The sequence below is a fragment of the Loxodonta africana genome, chromosome 3 (genome assembly GCF_030014295.1).
Source record: "Loxodonta africana isolate mLoxAfr1 chromosome 3, mLoxAfr1.hap2, whole genome shotgun sequence".
Lineage (NCBI taxonomy): Eukaryota > Metazoa > Chordata > Mammalia > Proboscidea > Elephantidae > Loxodonta > Loxodonta africana.
In genome coordinates, this window is record NC_087344.1 from 2,478,060 (window position 1) to 2,497,119 (window position 19,060).

The 19,060-nt window shown below is 56.0% G+C and overlaps 1 protein-coding gene across 1 annotated transcript; it reads right to left on the reverse strand.

Moving 5' to 3' along the window:
* Positions 1-1,836: 1,836 nt before the first annotated feature.
* On the reverse strand, positions 1,837-17,548 carry LOC104847128 (AP-3 complex subunit delta-1-like). The gene is made up of 6 exons (XM_023541247.2): positions 17,325-17,548; positions 6,654-6,749; positions 5,984-6,064; positions 5,412-5,502; positions 3,409-3,869; positions 1,837-2,597 (listed from the first exon to the last, which is right to left on the reverse strand). The coding sequence occupies exons 1-4, from the start codon at positions 17,418-17,420 to the stop codon at positions 5,455-5,457; spliced, it is 321 nt and encodes a 106-aa protein (XP_023397015.1). The 5' UTR covers positions 17,421-17,548; the 3' UTR covers positions 1,837-2,597; positions 3,409-3,869; positions 5,412-5,454.
* Positions 17,549-19,060: the final 1,512 nt, after the last annotated feature.

Sequence of the window (19,060 nt, forward strand, 5' to 3'; positions counted from 1 at the left end):
CGGTGCCACCAGGGTCCTTACAAAGATCAGCATGGGGCCGCGTTAACAACAGCTGCCACTGTGGCAGAGCCTTCAGTAAAGCACGGCCAAATGGCAGGTGAAGAGGCCACACCGGCCACACTTGTGGCCCTCTTGCCCCACCCTGCCCAGAATAGACACCACACAGGCTGAAGAGGCGGCTCCCTGGGGCGATAGCCCCTCTTGTGGTGCCACTGGGGCTCAGGTGAGGGCACACACAGCAGGTGTGTCTTCGAGAGGGAAGCAGACTGCACAGAGGTGAAGTGGGGACCAGATTCCCCGGAATCTCAGCCCCACGGCAGTCAAGGTGCCTGAAAGCAGGTTTGTCTGTCTAACACTCCTGGGAGGGCCAGGCCGACTCCGGAATGTGATGAGAACAGACATGGCCAAAGGGAGGATGGGTAGGTGTGCAGCTGGTTAGATGTCACAGGTGCTCTAGCCTGATGCCTTGTCCCTGAACCTTCCCAAGAAGCCCCTGCTCCACCCACCTCGGAGACCCCAAGCAAGGTTCCAGGTCCACCTTGCGGCACCCCCACGGGCCTGCTGGGGTCTGTGCCTGGACCATCTCATGATTCACTCTCTGACGCCCACACCTCCCTGACACAGGGCCCCCAGAGCTCATGTGAGGGTCTCAGTCTCAGGAGGAGCCGAGGGGTGGCTCCTACTGAATAAGCCCCCAGAAACGGCCGAGAAACAAAACTGCAGGAAATGACCTGGGACCCTGGGCAGGCCCAGCCCAGCACCTCGAGGGGCAGCCTGTCTCTGTGTGCCTGAGGCCTCCAGGCCCAGCCGTGCCCCCAACCAGGTGTACCTCAAAGCACCCAGCACTGGCCCAATTCACTTGTCCAGGTCAGTGTCCAGGGCCCTGGAGGAGTCACTGGGGACTCTGTCATCTTCGTCACTAGGCAGAGCGTTCTGTAGGGATGGTGGGAGGAGGGGGTTCAATGTCAGGGTTCACCAGCAACACAACCAAGACCCCACCTATGGGGCCATATGGCCCTGCCCCCCACTTAAGGGGGCTCACCCCATGGGGAGCGTGTTCACTTGAGATTGGGTGTCCCAGGGCCCCACCAAGGAAGGATGTCCTGGCTGTGAATGGAAGGGGGCTTGGTCTGGAGACCCGGGCTCCACCCACGCCCACCCGCCAGGCCTCAGCCATAGGCAAGAGTGCGTGGGGGCCTCGTGGGGAGTCATGGCCCATGGGACACAGTAGGGGGGCAGAGCAGGGACGGCTGCTTCTCAGAACATGCAGATGCGGTTTCCCCCAGGCGCCTGGGCAGTGTCCCCCTCCAGGCACCCCAAGCCCAAGGGCGGGCGGTACTTCAGGCATCTCCTCGGTGACAACATTCACCTTAGGGGCAGTAGCAACGTCCTCGTCGCTCTCTGCGTGCATCAAGCTGTGGCACCGATACCGGCCCTCGTGCTCCTTCTCCTGCTGCTGCTTCTGCCACTTCTGGTCCTTCTCCAGCCACTGCAGGCGCCGCTCCTGCTCCAGCTTCACGCACTGGTCTGACGCGGGCATCCCTGTGGGGGCGTGTGCTTAGCCTGGGGCTGGTGGGACAGGCGGACAGGGGGACAGGGACGGCCCTGCGACGCTGAGCACAGCCGCGGCACTGGAATGTGTGAGAGGGGGCGACGCTGACACCCGGCCGACCTGCGGCAGGTTGGGGGAAGAGGGCGCCCCAGCTGCCTCGGCCCCAAGACATGGCACATCAGCTGCCCCCACCAGGGCACAACACACTAACCAATCCCTGTGGAGACACCCAGACTTTCATCTCTGAGTCGTGTAGTGCTGCTGTAACAGAGATACCACAAGTGGACGGCTTTAACAAGTTTATTCTCACAATCCCGTACGCTACAAGTTCCAATTCAGGGCGTCAGCTCCAGGGGAAGGCTTCCTTCTGTTGACTCTGGAGGAAGGTCCTTGTCATCAGTCTTGCCTTGGTCTGGGAGCATGTCAGCTCAGGAACCTCAGGTCCAAGGGACAGGCTCTGCACTTTCTTGGTGGTATGAGGTCCCAACTCTCTCTGCTTGCTTCCCTTTCATCTCTTATAAGATAAAAGGTGGTGCAGGCCACAGCCTAGGGAAATTCCCTTTACATTGGCTGAGAGGTGTGACCTTGGTAAGGGTGTTACAATCCCACCCAAATCTTTAACCACAGGCAGAGGTTATGATTTATAACACTTAGGAAAATCACAAAATGGAGAACGACCACACTTGGCCTAACCAAGTGGACACGTACTTTTGGGGGACATAGTTCAAACCAGTACAGAAACCAAGAAGTCTATCTGGTTCACAGGGACGTGCTCCGTACCAGGTGTGTCCTGGTACCGCTGGGGGACAAAGTCCAGGGCATTATTGGAGGGCCATTGCGGGACTAGGAAGCACCCGCTGGGGCAGCCAGCTGCTACACACCCAAGCCCTTGGTCCAGTCACGCCCCTGCAGCAGGCACTCATCCTGGGGGCCGGTGGGGAGGGGGTCCCAGAGCTGCGTATGGGCGCCTTACCTTTTGCGGGGATGGCCAGCTCTTGATGTATAACAGGTTGTTGGCCTGCTCCTGCTTCCAGGCTTCCCAGCGCTGCGGGGGGACAGGGGTGGGCCTCGAGTCAGTGAACACTCATGTGGCCACACCGAGATGAGGAGGACACAGTCTGTGAGAGCCCTGAGCCAGGCCAGAGGCCTGAACTTGGGTTGTAGCCTCCTAAGCCAGGCTGACTGCAGGTCACATGGCCAAAAAACTCAGCCTGGAGGGCACTGGGCAGTCCATGCACAGGGCTGCAAGGCTGAGGACGCTGCCCACTCTGGGTGCCCACCTCCATGGGGTCTGGATCAGGTGGGGGAGGGGCTCACAGGAGGCAGGCTGTTTTGTTCCCCCTTCCAGAGGACAGGTAAGTGAGCATTCACTTCCTTCTGAAAGAAGGGCGCCCACCACAGGGGGACCACTGAGGGGACCAAGTCAGCTCTGGACAGAGGGACGCAGGGGGCCCCTTCTTTAACCTTTACACGTTTGAGAACATTTAGGCATGGCCTATTTTTGGTAAAGTTTCACGGCAGCCTGCACCCAGCATAGGGCAGGGTGGCCGCGTGCAAACAGGGCGAGCCCAGGACCATCCACAGGGCGCTCCTCTGGGGAAGCTACTGGATCTCAAGGCACCCACTCTACATCTCAACAGAGACTCAACAGGGTCGATCCCACGCTTCAACCCCGCCCCAAACACCAAATGCCTGCTGAGCGCTCCCCAGAGGACACACCCACACAGACAGCTTCTGGCAGCAGCTCTTGTTTCTGGAGCCCAGGCTACAACACAGGGCTGCAGACCTGACTATCCCCCCGTCCCCCCAAACATGGCAGAGGGTTCCAGAAGCACCTGCCCATCCATGACGTTTACCTGGGCCAGCTCCTCCTCATCCACCTCCGACTTGCAATGCCACATGGGTTTCTGCTCGTCGTCATGGAAGATCACCTTGGGCACCTCATTCTCGGACTCGCTGTGAGAGGGTGGCTTGTTGATCCAGGCATCCAGGTACAGGCTGCAGGACAGGGGCCAGTCTCACTCGGGCCCCGCCAGTCTTGCAGCTTCGTGCACACAGCACCGTCGGCCCCACCATGACCCCTCAGATGAGGACATTGAGACATGGGGGATCAGTAGCCCACTGGAAGCCACCAGCAAGGACCAAGTTGAGCGCTGATGCCCCAGCACCCTGTGGTGCACACTGAGGGCCGCTTGCAGACCTGCTCCCAGGGCAGCACCAGGCACAGGGGCCGGACTGGGACACAGTCAGCCAGAGTAGCACAGGACGGATCAGTCAGCACAACCCCAGTGTCGTACTGACTGGGGGTCCTCAGGTCCTGCAACAGGAGGGACAAGGGGTCAGTGGGCAGCTGGGGTGCAGAGAGCAGCACCTCCCCCTGGGCTCTGTGCAGGTCCGTGAGGGTGCAGCTGTGTCCCCATCCCCTCCCCCCACCTCAGAGAGCTCTGGGGTAAGAAGGAAGACAAGACCGCAGGGGACCAACGATTCATGGCAGGTTCCACACTCTGTGCCCCAGAGAGCCAGGGTGGGTGTGCTTGGGAACTGGTGGCCATGCCTGCGGGAGTAAATGGAAAGTTTTCCTGGGGCCTCCTGTTTCACAGAGGGGGCCTGTGCCTCATGCAAGCACAGCTCTTCGTCCAGGGACACCTGGTCCCAGGGACACAGTCTGACTGTGGTGCACCTGGTGACCCTGCTCACGATGACCGCAGCACTAAGGCAAAGGCGACGCCTGTCTGCCCTAAGAGGACAGTGGGCACAGCACGGAGCAGCCCCATGGGGTCTCATCCTGGGAACCTGCCACCATGTGGGGGCTCTTCCTCCATGGCAAGGAGCCCCGGTGGTGTGACAGTGAAGCACTGAGCTGCTAACCAAAAGGTCAGTGATTAAAACCCACCAGCAGCTCCACAGGAGAAAGACCTGGCAATCTGCTCCCATAAGTCACAGCCTAGGAAACCCAATAGGGCAGCTCTACCCTGGCCCGTGGGGTCGCCACGAGTCAGAATTGACTGGACAGCACTAACGACCACCCCCTAAGGCGAGCAGGGTACCCCTCTAGATCCTTCCCGGGAGCTCAGAGAAGTGCCAGCCTGGAGAACAGAGTCACCACTGCAGTAAGGAGGGAACTTGGTGCCCAGGACGAGAGGAGCTGACAGCTGCCCAAACCCTTCTCAGGGTTGCCCACCTCTGGGTCCTAATCCCACAGTTCTAACAAAAACGCGGGCATCTCTGCACTCAGGAAAATGCTTCTTCTGTGTTACCACCCAGCTCTGGAGAGAGGTTTTCTCTAGGAACCCCCCCTCCACCCCTGGCACCTTCTATCAATACGAGGCAAAAAACCCAAGGAAGTGCACCTAAGAGTTCGCCTTCTGGGCTGTTGTAAATGTGGAAACACAGGCTTTCAAAGCCTCCCCACTCCCATGCTGAAACGTAAAATATCAGGACCCACAGCACAGAACTTGGTCCCCAGACAGCTGAAATGACCGAAGGGTCAAGGGGAGCAGCAGGTACCCATGGAAGCTGCCATGGGACTTTTGGGAAATGATACTTTGCAGCAAGAATAATCACTGAGCAACAAGGAGCCCCAGTGGCTCCCAGGGGGTCAGGGACGGCTCAGTCCCCGCCAGGCCCTGCACAGTGGGTTTCAAACTCTCTGGCTCCTTTAAGAAGCTGGCACAGACTGTGGACAGCTGGGAAGCGCCTGCCTTTCTTCTGAGAAAAGCACTGCCTCACAGAAGACACACTTGCCCGCTGAAGGGCCAGAGGGGCCAGAGATGCATGTGAGCTTGCTGGCCTTGGGGAGCAGCAGGAAAACAGTGTGGGGGACAAACGCATGCTGGGTCTCTGCAGGGTGCGGGCTCACCTTGTGGATCTGGTTGGTGGTCAGCATGATGACGTCCGTGCCCTCATGGAAGCACTGAGAGGCGGCCAGGTACCCAATCCGCTGGGGGGGCCTGGTGGGAACGAAAAGGCGTGAGACAGAGATGGGCCACACTTAGCCTTCCAGGAGACTCCCAGCCCCACTCTGGTAGCTTCTGCGGCTCCAAGCAGCCACCTCCTCTAGCCTCCACAGCAAAACCCTGCACCAGGGGCCATGAGGGGGTGGGCACCGGGAGCTTTTCAGGATCACAGCTGGAGATCCTTAAAAGTCCAGAAGCCAAAAACGCCCACTGAGTGTGTGGGTTTTCAGAGTTCTAATGCTTTGCCTACAACTCGATCTTGTTCTAAAGCCTGTCACTAACACTCTGCCTTTCACTCACTCGTTGGCAGCCAGGAGTCGCTTTATGACCCGACATAGGGGCCTCCTCCCCAACCCCGCCCCAGGCCTGAGCTGTAACCACCACTGCCCCCCATCCCCTCACTCTCAAGACATGCCCCCAAAACCTACAGTTCAGGACCCAAGCACGTCGACAGGCACCTGGACCGTGCGCTCACCTTGAACATGAACTTTGAGGTGCTCTTCACTTCGATGATGTTGAAGGCGGCCCAGCTGATGTCATATCCCAGCATCTGTAACTGGGGCAGGGAGCACAGTACCGTTAACTCGGCGTAAAGCTGCAACACAGCTGAGGCCTCCCTCCCAGCTCGCAGAAGCACAAACTGTCCACAACCGGCCTCCCACACATGCCATGGGGCGTTTTAGGTCTTCTTTTGACAAAGTCTTCCTCACAGGTAAAAGCCACAAGACAAGTGACTAACCAGCACTACAAGGCTGCAAGCTTCCACAACGGTGACACCATGTCTGCTGGTATGGGCCAAAACCCCCAGCCAGCATGGGTGCCCAGCTCAGACGGGGCTCCCAGACGGACCCTTCCTATCCCTCTCATCTAATGAGAAAATAGGCCAGAAGGGCCAGTGCCTGGCCGCTCCCACCACCCACCCAGGACAGGAGAGCTCCAAGCCTGCGCTCCAGCCACCAGGCTCAGGTCTGCAGGGGGAGCTGGGATGCAGGGATGACAGGGGGCTCCTACTTACAGGTCCTGTGACAGTCAGGACTCTGCTGTCCCAGACTCCAACGCCCCCCGTAGCCCCGAGGCCAGGACCTGCACACAGTGCCAGCGACGCCGGGCCCAGCACAGCCGGGCAAGCCCACCAAGGTACTTACATATGTCAGCTTGCAGATGGCGTTGGCTTTGACTGAGATGTTGTCTTGTTTCAGTTCCTGCTGGATTTCGTCAATGCACTGCGAGACGTATTTTGCCTGAAAGAGGGATAAAATTCAGGAATTGTAATTGTTTTGCTAACACAGTTCAGAACAAACACTTCAGAAGGAAGCCAGACACAATCACATATTGTACGATTCCACTATGTAAAATGCCCAGAACGGGCAAATCGCAGACACAGAAAGCTGGTCAGTGTTTGCCGGGGGCTGGGGGAGGGCAGTGGGGAGTGACTGACAATGGGACCGGGGTTTCCTTTCAGGGTCATGGAATGTTCTGGAATTAGAGGAACCAGTGGGACAACTCTGAGTTCACTGAATGCCCCTGGCAGTGGGACCAGGAGTCCCTGCGGGGTCTAAGTGGACAGCATCTGCCACAGCATTCCTTAGATGAGGACACTGGATCAGGGGAGCCCCATCACCCCCTGGCTGCCCCTGAGACTCCTCCCCTATGACACCAGCCACGTGCTTGGCTCAGGGTCCTCGCACATGCCACCCTCCCTCAGCGGCTGGTCAGAGCCGGGCTGTGGCTCCCGTTCCTCCAGGCCAACGGGCCGAGGTCACGCAGGATCACCTTCTCCCACGGCCAACAGCAGTAGTTTGACAACGCGAGTGTATGAGAGCTTCACTTCTCTGCACAGCTGAGTAAGGCTCCACTGTGCGGATGGACCACACTGTGTCTGTCCATCCTGGACACTCAGGGTGTGTCCACCTTCTGGCTGATGTGAACAGTGCCGCTAACATGCGTGTACAGCTTTTGAGCGGAACGTGTGTTCGCTCCTCCTGGGTCTGTGCTCAGGAGTAGAACTGCTGGGTCACATGGTGGCTCCATGGTTAACTTTCCACAGCGGCTGCACCATTTCACATTCCCACAGCAGCGCATGAGGGTCTCATTTCTCCACATCATTGCCAATGCTGTGACTGTCCATGTGTCCATTCTTTCCATCTGAATCACTGAAACCATGCTCCCTGGCGTGCAGAGAGGGCCCATGCATTCAGAGACAGGAGCTGGGGACCCCTCACGCGGGACCCAGTAACTTGAACGCGTGGAAGGAAACAGTGATGCCTGTTCCGATGTGCCGACGCTCCATCATAAAACATTCAGCAGAATCGTCTGTGGCCACGAGAGCACCGGGGGCTGTGAGCCTCTGCTGGGTGATGGTGGGGGGCTCAGGCCAGCTCAGGGTGTGGCCCCAGGCATGGGTCACAGGCGTGGGAGGGCTGAGCCGTGGGGCAGATGTGGGCTCACTCTGGGGACGGCTCCTCTGGTCTTTCATGTCTCGACACCCCTAGAGACATGGGCCCAGTCACTGGACCTCACGTGTGAGTCCGGCTTCAGGTCAAAATCTTCGGAATGGCATGCTACTGGACATGCTAAATTAGCCCAAGAAGGAAGCCAACAGGAATGAAGACATACATCCACACAAACAGCTGTTCACAGCACAATTCACAGTAGACAAAAGATGAAGACAGCCCAGGTGTCCATCAACAGACGAATGGATAAAGTGTGGCCCACCCACACCACGGGTGTCCATCAACAGACGAATGGATAAAGTGTGGTCCACCCACACCACGGGTGTCCATCAACAGACGAATGGATAAACTGTTGTCCACCCACCCCATGGATGTCCATCAACAGACGAATGGATAAACAAAGTGTGGTCCACCCACACCATGGGTGTCCATCAACTGACAAGTGGATAAACTGTGGTCCACCCACACCATGGGTGTCCATCAACAGACAAATGGATAAAGTGTGGTCCACCCACACCATGGGTGTCCATCAACAGAGGAATGGATAAAGTGTGGTCCACCCACACCATGGGCGTCCATCAACAGAGGAATGGATAAACAAAGTGTGGTCCACCCACACCATGGGTGTCCATCAACAGAGGAATGGATAAAGTGTGGTCCACCCACACCACGGGTGTCCATCAACAGATGAATGGATAAACAAAGTGTGGTCCACCCACACCATGGGCATCCATCAACAGAGGAATGGATAAAGTGTGGTCCGCCCACACCATGGGTGTCCATCAACAGAGGAATGGATAAAGTGTGGTCCACCCACACCACGGGTGTCCATCAACAGATGAATGGATAAACAAAGTGTGGTCCACCCACACAATGGAACAGCATTTGCCCAGAAAAGGGAATAAAGCTCTGACGCACCTACTGTGATGAAACATGTTGCGGGAAAGGCACGTGTTGTACAATGCCACTGATGTGACACGTCCACAAAAGGCAAACGCAGACAGATATAAAGTGCGTTAGGGGCTGCAGGGTCTGGGGGAGGGGACGGAGAGTGACTGCTAACAGGCACAGGGCTTCTTCTGGGGTGATGAGAATGTTCTGGAATTAGAGAGGTGATGGTTGCACAACTCTGTGAATACAAAGAAATTTGATGTGTGCAGTTTAAAAAAGGTGCACCTGACCCAAGCCATGGTATTTTCAATCCCCTTATATGTATACAAAAGCTGGACAACGAATAAGGAAGACTGAAGAATTGATGCCTTTGAACTAGGTGTTGACAAAGGATACTGAATACGCAGTGGACTGCCAGAAGAGTTAACAAGTCTGTCTCGGAAGAAATGCAGCCAGAGTGCTCCTTGGAAGCAAGGATGGTGAGACTTCATCTCTCATACTTCGAACATGTTATCAGGAGAAACCCGTCCCTGGAGAAGGACATCACGCTTGGTAAAGTGGAGGGCCAGTGAAAAAAAGGAAGACCCTCAACAAGATGGATTGACGCAGAGGCTCCAACAATGGGCTCGAACATAACGACAACTACGAGGACAGTACGGAACTAGGCAGTGTTTCGTTCTGTTGTACACAGGGTCGCTGAGTTGGACTGCCCTCGACGGCATCTAACAACATAAACACTTTAAAAGAGCGACCCTCGTTGTATACAAACTACTTCGGTCAAGCTGTTCAAATTATTAAAATTCCTACTTAAAAAATTTAGTAAGAATGGCGTTGGTTTCGCCCGCACGGCAAGGACCTCAGGGCCAAGCGCACTACTCAGCGTCTCTCCCCAAGAAATTCCAGTCTCCCAGGGACCTGCCTGGCCTTTGCACTTCAGGCGAATTCACTGATGAAAAAAAGCAGCGTAAAAACAGAAAAGGAGCTTTCAAAAAACTCATTTAATGGAAAAGGTCCATTTCACATCCAAATGGAGCTGTGGAGAAAGCCAGAAGCCCAGGGCATGCTGGAGTCCTGGAGGAGCCCTCGGAGTCCTGCTGAGGGCTGGGGTGCTCGTCAGCGAGGGGCGCGGGCACGGAGAAGAGTGCGGCTGCTGTACGTGACCGGCCTCCCCACGGAAAGCAGGAGCCGGTCCACGCGTGCCTTTCCAGCCTCTTCCTATGCTCTGGTTTTAAATTCTGCTCGGCTTGTTCGTAACATCCTGAACCCTGAGTTCCTGCCCAGTCTCACTGTGAGCACTGCCCCACGGCGCTGCATTATGTGTTTCCAGAAAGCCTGGTCTTAAGGGCTGTAACCCCTCTTCCAGGCGTGAGTCTGCTCCCGTCCCGTTGTTCAGGTACAGCAACCTCCAGGCTGGGCGTTCAGGGCGTCACAGCAAGAGCAGCCAGGCCTGACGGGTGCACAGCAGCCCCCGCCCGCCCCTTCCCGCATGCTCCTCAGCTCTTAAGAGCAGTAATGCAAAGAGCACCTGCTAACACCTGCCTGCACATCCCATGACCACCTGCAGCCATCACTGCCAGTGGGCCACTGCGGCTCATAAGCACGCCCGCCGCTGGGGTCCTCTTCTGTGGATGCTCGCCCTCCACACCCTGACGCTCTGTGGTCCTGGCTCTTTGTGGCGGTCTCTTTAAGAGGAAACCCTGAGCTGAGAACAGAAGCCCTTTCTGAGGTTCTTGCTACACCGCTACGCTGGCACAGGTCACTTCAGACACACACCTTGACATGCACCTGATGCCTCACTCTGACCCCCCGTAACATAACCAGCAATCGCCAAAACCAGGTGATTTGAGAAAATCACACCTCTCGACAGCACTGGGTTTTTTGGGTTTGTAGTCTAAGACGCTGATGCTCCAGGTGGACGCTCTTCCTCGGCTCTTTGTCTGTCTTGCTGACTTGATCCCACACTCCCTGCCCTGGCCACAAAGCCAGAGCAGGTGCAAAGTTAAGCTCTCACGACCAGTCACAGACGTTTTCAAGACAGAAGATAAACTTAACGATTGTGCAGATGCCATATCATGACCGTTAACATGTCTGTCAACCTGGCTCAGCTTTGGTGCCCAGTTATGTGGTCAAACCCCGGGCTGTTTGCTGTTATGAAGTGGTTACGTGGGATTCCAGCAGGTGGTCTTAGTAAAGCATGTTACCCTCCATGACGTTGGTGGGCCTGACCTAACCACCTGAAAGCCTTGAGAGCAAACAGGCTGTGTTCTGCCTCCAGACTGTAATCCACGCTTTGCCTGAACGTTTCATCTGCCCATCAGCCAACCTTAAGATTTGGGAACGAGGTCCTGCAGGAGTCTCCAGCCCCGCACCTGAACTGCAGATTTGGGAACGAGGTCCTGCAGGAGTCTCCAGCCCCACACCTGAACTGCAGACTTGGGAACGAGGTCCTATAGGAGTCTCCAGCCCCGCACCTGAACTGCAGACTTGGGAACGAGGTCCTGCAGGAGTCTCCAGCCCCGCACCTGAACTGCAGATTTGGGAACGAGGTCCTGCAGGAGTCTCCAGCCCCGCACCTGAACTGCAGATTTGGGAACGAGGTCCTGCAGGAGTCTCCAGCCCCGCACCTGAACTGCAGATTTGGGAACGAGGTCCTGCAGGAGTCTCCAGCCCCGCACCTGAACTGCAGATTTGGGAACGAGGTCCTGCAGGAGTCTCCAGCCCCGCACCTGAACTGCAGATTTGGGAACGAGGTCCTGCAGGAGTCTCCAGCCCCGCACCTGAACTGCAGATTTGGGAACGAGGTCCTGCAGGAGTCTCCAGCCCCACACCTGAACTGCAGACTTGGGAACGAGGTCCTATAGGAGTCTCCAGCCCCGCACCTGAACTGCAGACTTGGGAACGAGGTCCTGCAGGAGTCTCCAGCCCTGCACCTGAACTGCAGATTTGGGACCTGCCAGCTCCCACAGTCAGGAGAGCCAATTCCTTAAAATTTCTCTCTTTCTCTCTCACACACACGTGTGTATCTTACTGGTCCTGTTTCTCCAGAGAATCTAAAACACGGAATAAATGACGCTGCTCTTTTGGAAGCTTAAGAAGGGCAAAAATTTAATTATTTAGGAATAAGTACTTTTTAACCAAGTTCCCAATATCTTGAAAGCTCTACCCTTCAAAATCTTGGGACTTCTATCTCCAGTCCCAAACCTGTAACAACCTGCCATGAATTTGCAACGTGATAATGCATTTCATTATAAGATAATGAAAACGACCTGAAAAATACAAATGTGCTTTTCCAATTTCACACTTACTTGGGAATACTTCAATGTTTAACGTCAAACAGAGTTAACGGAGATAAAAATAAAGGATGTGTGAAGAGAGTGAAGAATCTTTTATTGCCACGTAACACTGCTAACAAAAAATAAACTATTTCCCTTCTTACAAGAAAGAAAAATAAATTACCTGGTCAACGTATACAGGAGCGATCTAAATCCAGAAGACTATATTGCAGGCATGCGTTATAAATATTTCAAAGTATAAAGTATAAATGGCTATGTAACATTGACGCTGGGAAAAAAGAAATTCCAGTGCAACCATGACTCCATTTCTCGAATATCTCACCAGTTCCGGGCAAACTTCACACTTCACCACGGAGCAGATGAGGTACTAAAACACCGATGCTGGTTCCAGCATCTCTTCCGTTGTTCCCAAACCGCATTTAGAACAAAGGATATGTAAACCGAACCCGCTGCCACGGCATCTGTGTCGACTCACAGTGACCCTACGTGTGTATGAGGCTGCACACCGCCTTCACGGTCCTCCTGAGGACTACAACGGGAGCCCCTGGGTGGTGCAAACAGGTAAGTGCTCAACTACCAAACAAAAGTTTGCTGGTTTAAACCCACGCGGAAGAGCCTCAGAAGACAGGCCTGGCCATACACATCTGAAAGGTCAGAGCCTCAGAAACCCTACAGAGCAGTTCTACTCTGCACACGCGAGGTTTCCATGACTAGGAATGGAATCGCCAGCACCTCCTGACAACGGGACTATGACAAAACAGGCCACCGCCTCCTGGCTACTCATCAGAACTCTCTGGCCCTTTTTCAAGATTCGGAGTCCTGGGCCCTCTCTAATCAGGTCAGGATCTCGAGGGGAGGGGCCCTGACAACCTGCCATTTCTACAAAGCTCCATGGTTGATTTCGAGGTGCTGTCACACTCAAAAGTCACCGAACTTGACCCTTGATGTTTCCAGGCAGTACTTTCTGGATCGTCCCAAATGTGCCGTTCCTGTCACTGTGTACAGTTGCCCCCGCAACGTGCAGAAGCAGCCAAAGGGCAGCCTGCAGGCCACACTGCCCCTGGCTCAGGGACCAGGCGCCCACCCTAATGAGTGTGAACCCCAGCAAAGGGACACATGACCACAGCTCTGACAAGCTGAGCCCAACACCTCGCGTCCACAGGACCCAACGATGGTGGGCCTGCACCTGTGTTGCGGGGCGTCTGCTTTCTCAGGCCATAACATTTTCGAAGTCCCGTCAGTAACTGGGGCGGGGAGAGGAGAGCAGTTACCACATCCATCTTGCCAAGGACAGCAAGTCACCATCCATCACCATCATCGCTTCCAAAAGGAAAGACATTTTAACGCAATATGGGAAGTCAGCCTCAAAATGAAGAGGCAGCCTTCTGCTGACACGTCTGAGCTGTGCCAGCAGTGGGACTCTGGCCCTGCTCTGTGTCGTGGACGGGCTCAGATGCCTCTGCAGCCAAGGAGAGCATGGCGGCGTGAAGGAGCCTGGAGCTGGAGGGCTCACGCCCAGGTGTTGGCATTATTACAACCACAGTCATCGGGGACAAAAGTGACCAGAGGACAGGACAGCCCCCACACGCACAGTCAGCTGACTGAGGGGACAGCACAGTTCCCCACCGTGAGAAAGGAGAGTCATCTCCTGAAAACGCTGCTAGGTCAGCTGACAGTCACGCATATATAAGAAGGTACCCTGATCTGGTGTTGCTGGGTGCCAAGAAGTTGATGCCAACTCACAGTGACCCCATGTGACAGAGCAGAACTGCCCCACAGGGTTGCCTAGGCTGTCATCTTTGTGGAAGCAGGTCACCAGGTCTCGCTCCCGCAGAGCTGCTGCAAGGGTTGGAACCACTCACCTGTAGGTTAGCAGCCAAATGCTTAACCGTTGGTTCCTGGGGCTCCTTGTCTTGACCCTACCCCCTGACCTGGTCCCACGCAGTCTTTCCCAGTGCACTGGAGAGCGCCCTGAGGAAGGTGCGTGGGCAAGTCCTGAGAAAACATCTCCGTAACTGGTTCGAAAGAACACCAACAACATGACCACAACGAAGAAATGCTGAGAAACTGGGCTGTGTTGGAATTAAGACCTTCTGCAGCTTACTCAGCCCTGGTGGTGCAGTGGTCAAAGCGATCAACTGCTAACCGAAAGGTCAGTGGTTTGAACCTACCAGTTGCTCTGCAGGAAAAAATGTGGCCATCTGCTTCTGTAAAGATTACAGCCTTCCCGACCCCACAGAGCAGTTCCACTCTGCCCTACAGGGTTGCTATGCATTGGGGTAGACTTGACAGCAACTTGTCTGGTCTAGTCTGGTAGATCAGAAGGCATTTGGGTGGTGCAAATAGTACACTTGTCTGCTAACCAAAAGGTTGGCAGTTCAAGTCTACCCAGAGGTGCCACGGACGAAAGGCCTGGTGACCTACTTCTGAAGAAAGCGCCACTGAAAACCCTACAGACTGAGGTTCGACTTAACACGTGTGGGGTTGCCCAGAGTTGGGATCAGCTTAGCAGCTACTGAACAGCTCAAAGACACCGCTGAAAGGGCGAGAGAAGCCGCACGCTGGGCAGGGCCACTCACAGCACAGGCCCGCCGGGGCTCCGCCCAGAATCGACAAAGAGCTCTGGCAGATGTGTGGGAAACCACAGCAAAACCTAATCCACAACCACACCGTGTGGGAGACAGGAGGGACAGGTTGCAGGCTCGGTCAGGTGTGCGGTCAGGGCCTAGAGCCAGTCCAGCCCCGCCCCTACCCCGGCTGCCCCTCCTCTCTGCGGGTCGGCTCCTGAGACCTCAGGCACACAAGTCAAGCTGTCCCCTCCCCCACGTGTCCCTGGACTCAGACCAGTCAGTGCCCGTGAAGTAGTACAGCCCATCTAGGGGAGGGCACCCCCTTACAAACCTTCTGGCTCATAACCACAGAGACAGGAAGTAGATCAGTGGTTCTCAGGGGCAGGGGGAGGAGAATAAGAAACCAAAAACCCATTGTCATCAAGTTGTTCCGACTCATCTTCACCCTACAGAACAGAGTAAAGCTGCCCCAAAGGGTTTCCAAGGGGAGGCTGGCAGATTTGAACTGCTGAAACTTTGGTTAGCAGCCAAGCTCTTAACTACTGCGCCCGCGAACGGGTACGGGGTTAACATATGGGATGATGGCAGTGTCCTGCAGTTTTGTAAACGTTAACAATACCTTGTTGCTGTAGTTGCTAGCTGCTGTTGAGTGGGCCCCCGACTCATGGTGACCCCAGGCACAACAGAATGAAACGCTATCTAGTCCTGCACCATCTGTGTGATGGTTTAAGGATCTGATCGTTGTGATCCATAAGGTGTTCACTGGCTGATTTTTGGAAGTCGATTGCCAGGCCTTTCTTCCTAGCCAGTCTTAGTCTGAAAGCTCCACTGAAGGCTGTTCAGCGTCAGAGCCACACGCAATCCTCCAGTGACAGACGGGTGGTGGCTGCCCATGAGGTGCACTGGCCAGGAATTGAACCCGGGTCTCCCGCATGGAAGGCATGAAACCTACCACTGAGCCACCACTGCCTCCATCACCACTACCCCTGCCTAACCTGCCCCCAGCCTGTGACGAAGGCGCTATGGAGTCACACCAATTCCAACCCAGGAAGCCACAGCCCAGGGTACTTCCCAGTGCCGAGGAGCACGCCACCCTTAAAAGCCACCTTAACAGTGTGTGCCCTTCCGTGGCAGAGACCCCGGCCCCTCTTCAGAACCCCAGAATAGGCTGCTCAGTGACATTCGCTGAATGGAACAGCCAGGGGAAGCTGCTGCTGTTGCTGGCTGCCCCTGAGTCGGCCCCAACTCACGGCAACCCCGCGTGAGAACTGCTGCAGGGGGTTTTCTCAGCTATTCTCTCTCCAGGAGTGGGTCGCAGGCCTTTCTTCCGTGCAGCCACTAAAAAGTAAGCTCAGCATTCAAGCCATGTTTCAAATTCAGTTAGCCACTCTCCGTAAGTAAATCCCAGCCAGCCAGTTACTAGTTACGTTTTCACTCAAAAAGAAATTAAAGCTTAGTTACACATTGTGACCAGAGCCACTAGGGAGAGCTGCTAACATCCTGCAAAACCAAGGAGCAGTCAGAGAGAAGGGGAAGGGCCGGTGGAACGCAACTAAAATAACCTAATCACATTTCACTGTGGTCACACCAATTCTGAAAAAGTGCAACAAAGCGGCAAGAACTCAGGTTCCAGAGGGGTCTGGGCTGAGAGCAATTCCTACATCCGGTAACAAAAGGACCTCGCAGAGCCGCTGTGAGGACTTGGGAGGGGTGCCCAGGCGGCATATGCTATGGGGACCTATGGGGACCTACGGGGACCTACGGGGACCGGATGCAGACCGCCGGCCAACAGCTGCTTTTCCCCGGGACCACCTTGCTCTCCAGCCCGGGGATTCGGGGAGAAACACACCCAGGGACGTTTCCTAACGCGTCCACTGCCCAGTCACCACGGGCATCCCCCAACGAAGCCGGCCCTCGAGGCTCTGTGGCCACTGGCTGTTCCCCTTCTTCCTTCATCTAGGTCGCAGGCTGGGGGGAGGGCAGGGCAGGGCAGGGAACGATGCCCAGTTACGATGTTACTTCTGGAAAACCCTTTGTGGCCCTGGCTGCCGGCTCTGTCCCCAGTTCGCTTCCCCATTCCTGGCCCCCTCCGCTGCTTCCTTGTTTCGGCCCAGGATGCTGACCGCCTTTCCTCCCGGCAGCAGGCCCCCTCCGGGAGCGCGGGCGGGCGGGCGTCAGGCAGCGACCCGGGCCCGAGCATTTCCCGGGAGCCGGCGGACCCCTGCCTCGGTCTCCCGAGGGCGCTGCCAGCACGGAGGGTCCCTCAGGAGGAGACCGCTGGCTTGGGGCGGGGTCCGCGGCGCTGCGTCTTTACCAGGTGGTCCCAAACGCGCTCGGACGGGGCGCCCGCTGCTCGGGGTCCTGGGGGGCCTCCGCCGGGGCGCCCTTCAAGCCTGGGGGCCGCCTGGAGGGGGAGGGGCCGGCCCGCAGCTCCGAGCGGGTAAACTGAGGCTGGGGCGGGGCCCGGGACGCGGCGCCGTTAGCAGGGCTCCCAGGTCCTCGATGCGCTCGGGAGTCTGCGGCCCGCTGCTCGGGGCGGGGGCAGCCGGGCGCTGGGGCGGGTCTCGGGCGAGTAAGTGAGGCCGAGAGGCGGGCCGGGCCGGGCTCACCTCGTCCTCCTTGTGGTTGCGGATCCCGCGCACCAGATCCTGCAGGTTCTTGTCGAACATGCGGTCGATGCTGCCCTTGACCATCTTGAGGGCCATGCCGGGGGCCGCGCCGGCCTCGAGCCCCGCGGGGACGACTCCCAGGCCAGCTCGGCGGCGAGGCCCTGGGAGAAGGCGGCGAAGACCAAGACGCTCCCCTCCCGCTCGATTGCAAACGACGGACAAGATGGCGGCAGGTCACCGGACGCGGGCGCTCGGGCCGCGCGGTCCCGCCCCGGAAGCCCCACCTCCCGGGAAGCCCCGCCCCTTCGCCGAGTAACAACGTTGCCTTGACGACGCCGGACCTCCCAATGGGAATGCGGCCACCGCCCCCTACTGCTGCTCGGTCCGCCCCCTTCTGTTCGTCCTGCCTTCTCATTGGCCAGGAGCCTGCGTCCCGCGGATTCTAGCCACGCCCCCTTGGAGACCGGCGCCCCGCCCCTCAGCTAAGTGACAGCGTGGGCGGGGCGTGCCGTAGGCGGGGCGCCCACGTGGAGGGGCCGGCGAGTTCCTGCCTCTTCTGAATCTCAAAGTTGACGTTGCCTGCGAACCTCCAAACCCGACGCTGAGGTGAACGAAGCTGTGTCTCAGAAAGCCACACAAAATCCCGTGATATGGGCAAGACAGAGATTAACATTGAACTAGGACTCCAACACACTCATTCATTTTACTGTGTGCCAGAGGAACGGACAAATCTGTCTTGGAAAAAGTACAGCCAAAATGCTCCTTATGGCATGACTTGTACTGCTTACTTTGGACGTGTTGTCAGGATGGACGGGTCTCTGGAGAGGAAGAGTGGAAGACCCTCAACAAGATGGATTGACTCAGTGGCTGCAACAGTGGACTCAAGCATAACAACGATTGTGAGGATGGTGCAGGACCGGGCAGTGTATCATTCTGGGGTACACAGGGTCACTGTGAGTCAGAACCGACTCGATGGCACCTAACAACAACAGCAACACATACGGGCTAGACTCTGGATTTATTTACATATGTATTTGTATGTATGGAATGTATTTTCATATATATATAATACAGCACAAAGGAGGCACAGTCCTAGAAGCTTCCTAGACACATCCAAACACCTTGAGGGACTGAGTTACTGAGGCTGAGGGCTGGGGATCATGGTCTCAGCAGACATCTAAGTCAATTGGCATAACGTGGTTCATAAAGAAAATGTTCTACATCCCACTTTGGTGAGCAGCATCTGCAGTCTTAAAAGCTTGCAAGGGGCCGTCTAAGATACATCTATTGGTCCCATCCGTCTGGAGCAAAGCAAAATGAAGAAAACCAAAGACACAAGGAAAGTACTAGTCCAGAGTACTAATGGACCGCATGAACTACAGCCTCCTCCAGCCTGAGCCCAGAAGAACTAGATGGTGCCTGCCTACCACCACCAACTGCACTGACAGGAATCACAGTAGAGGGACCTGCACAGAGCGGGAGAAAAACGTAGAATGAAATTCAAATTGATAAAAAAGACCAGATTTCTAGTCTGACCGAGACTGGAGGAAGCCCCAAGGCTATGGCCCCTGTTACCCTGCTAACCAAGAACTAAGAGTGGTGACACATTGCCAGGATTGTAACCAATGTCACGAAAGAATTCGTGTATAAATTTTTTGAATGAGAAACTAATTTGCTCTGTAAACTTTCACCTAAAGTACAATAAAATTGAAAAAAAAAAAGACTCCCTATAAACC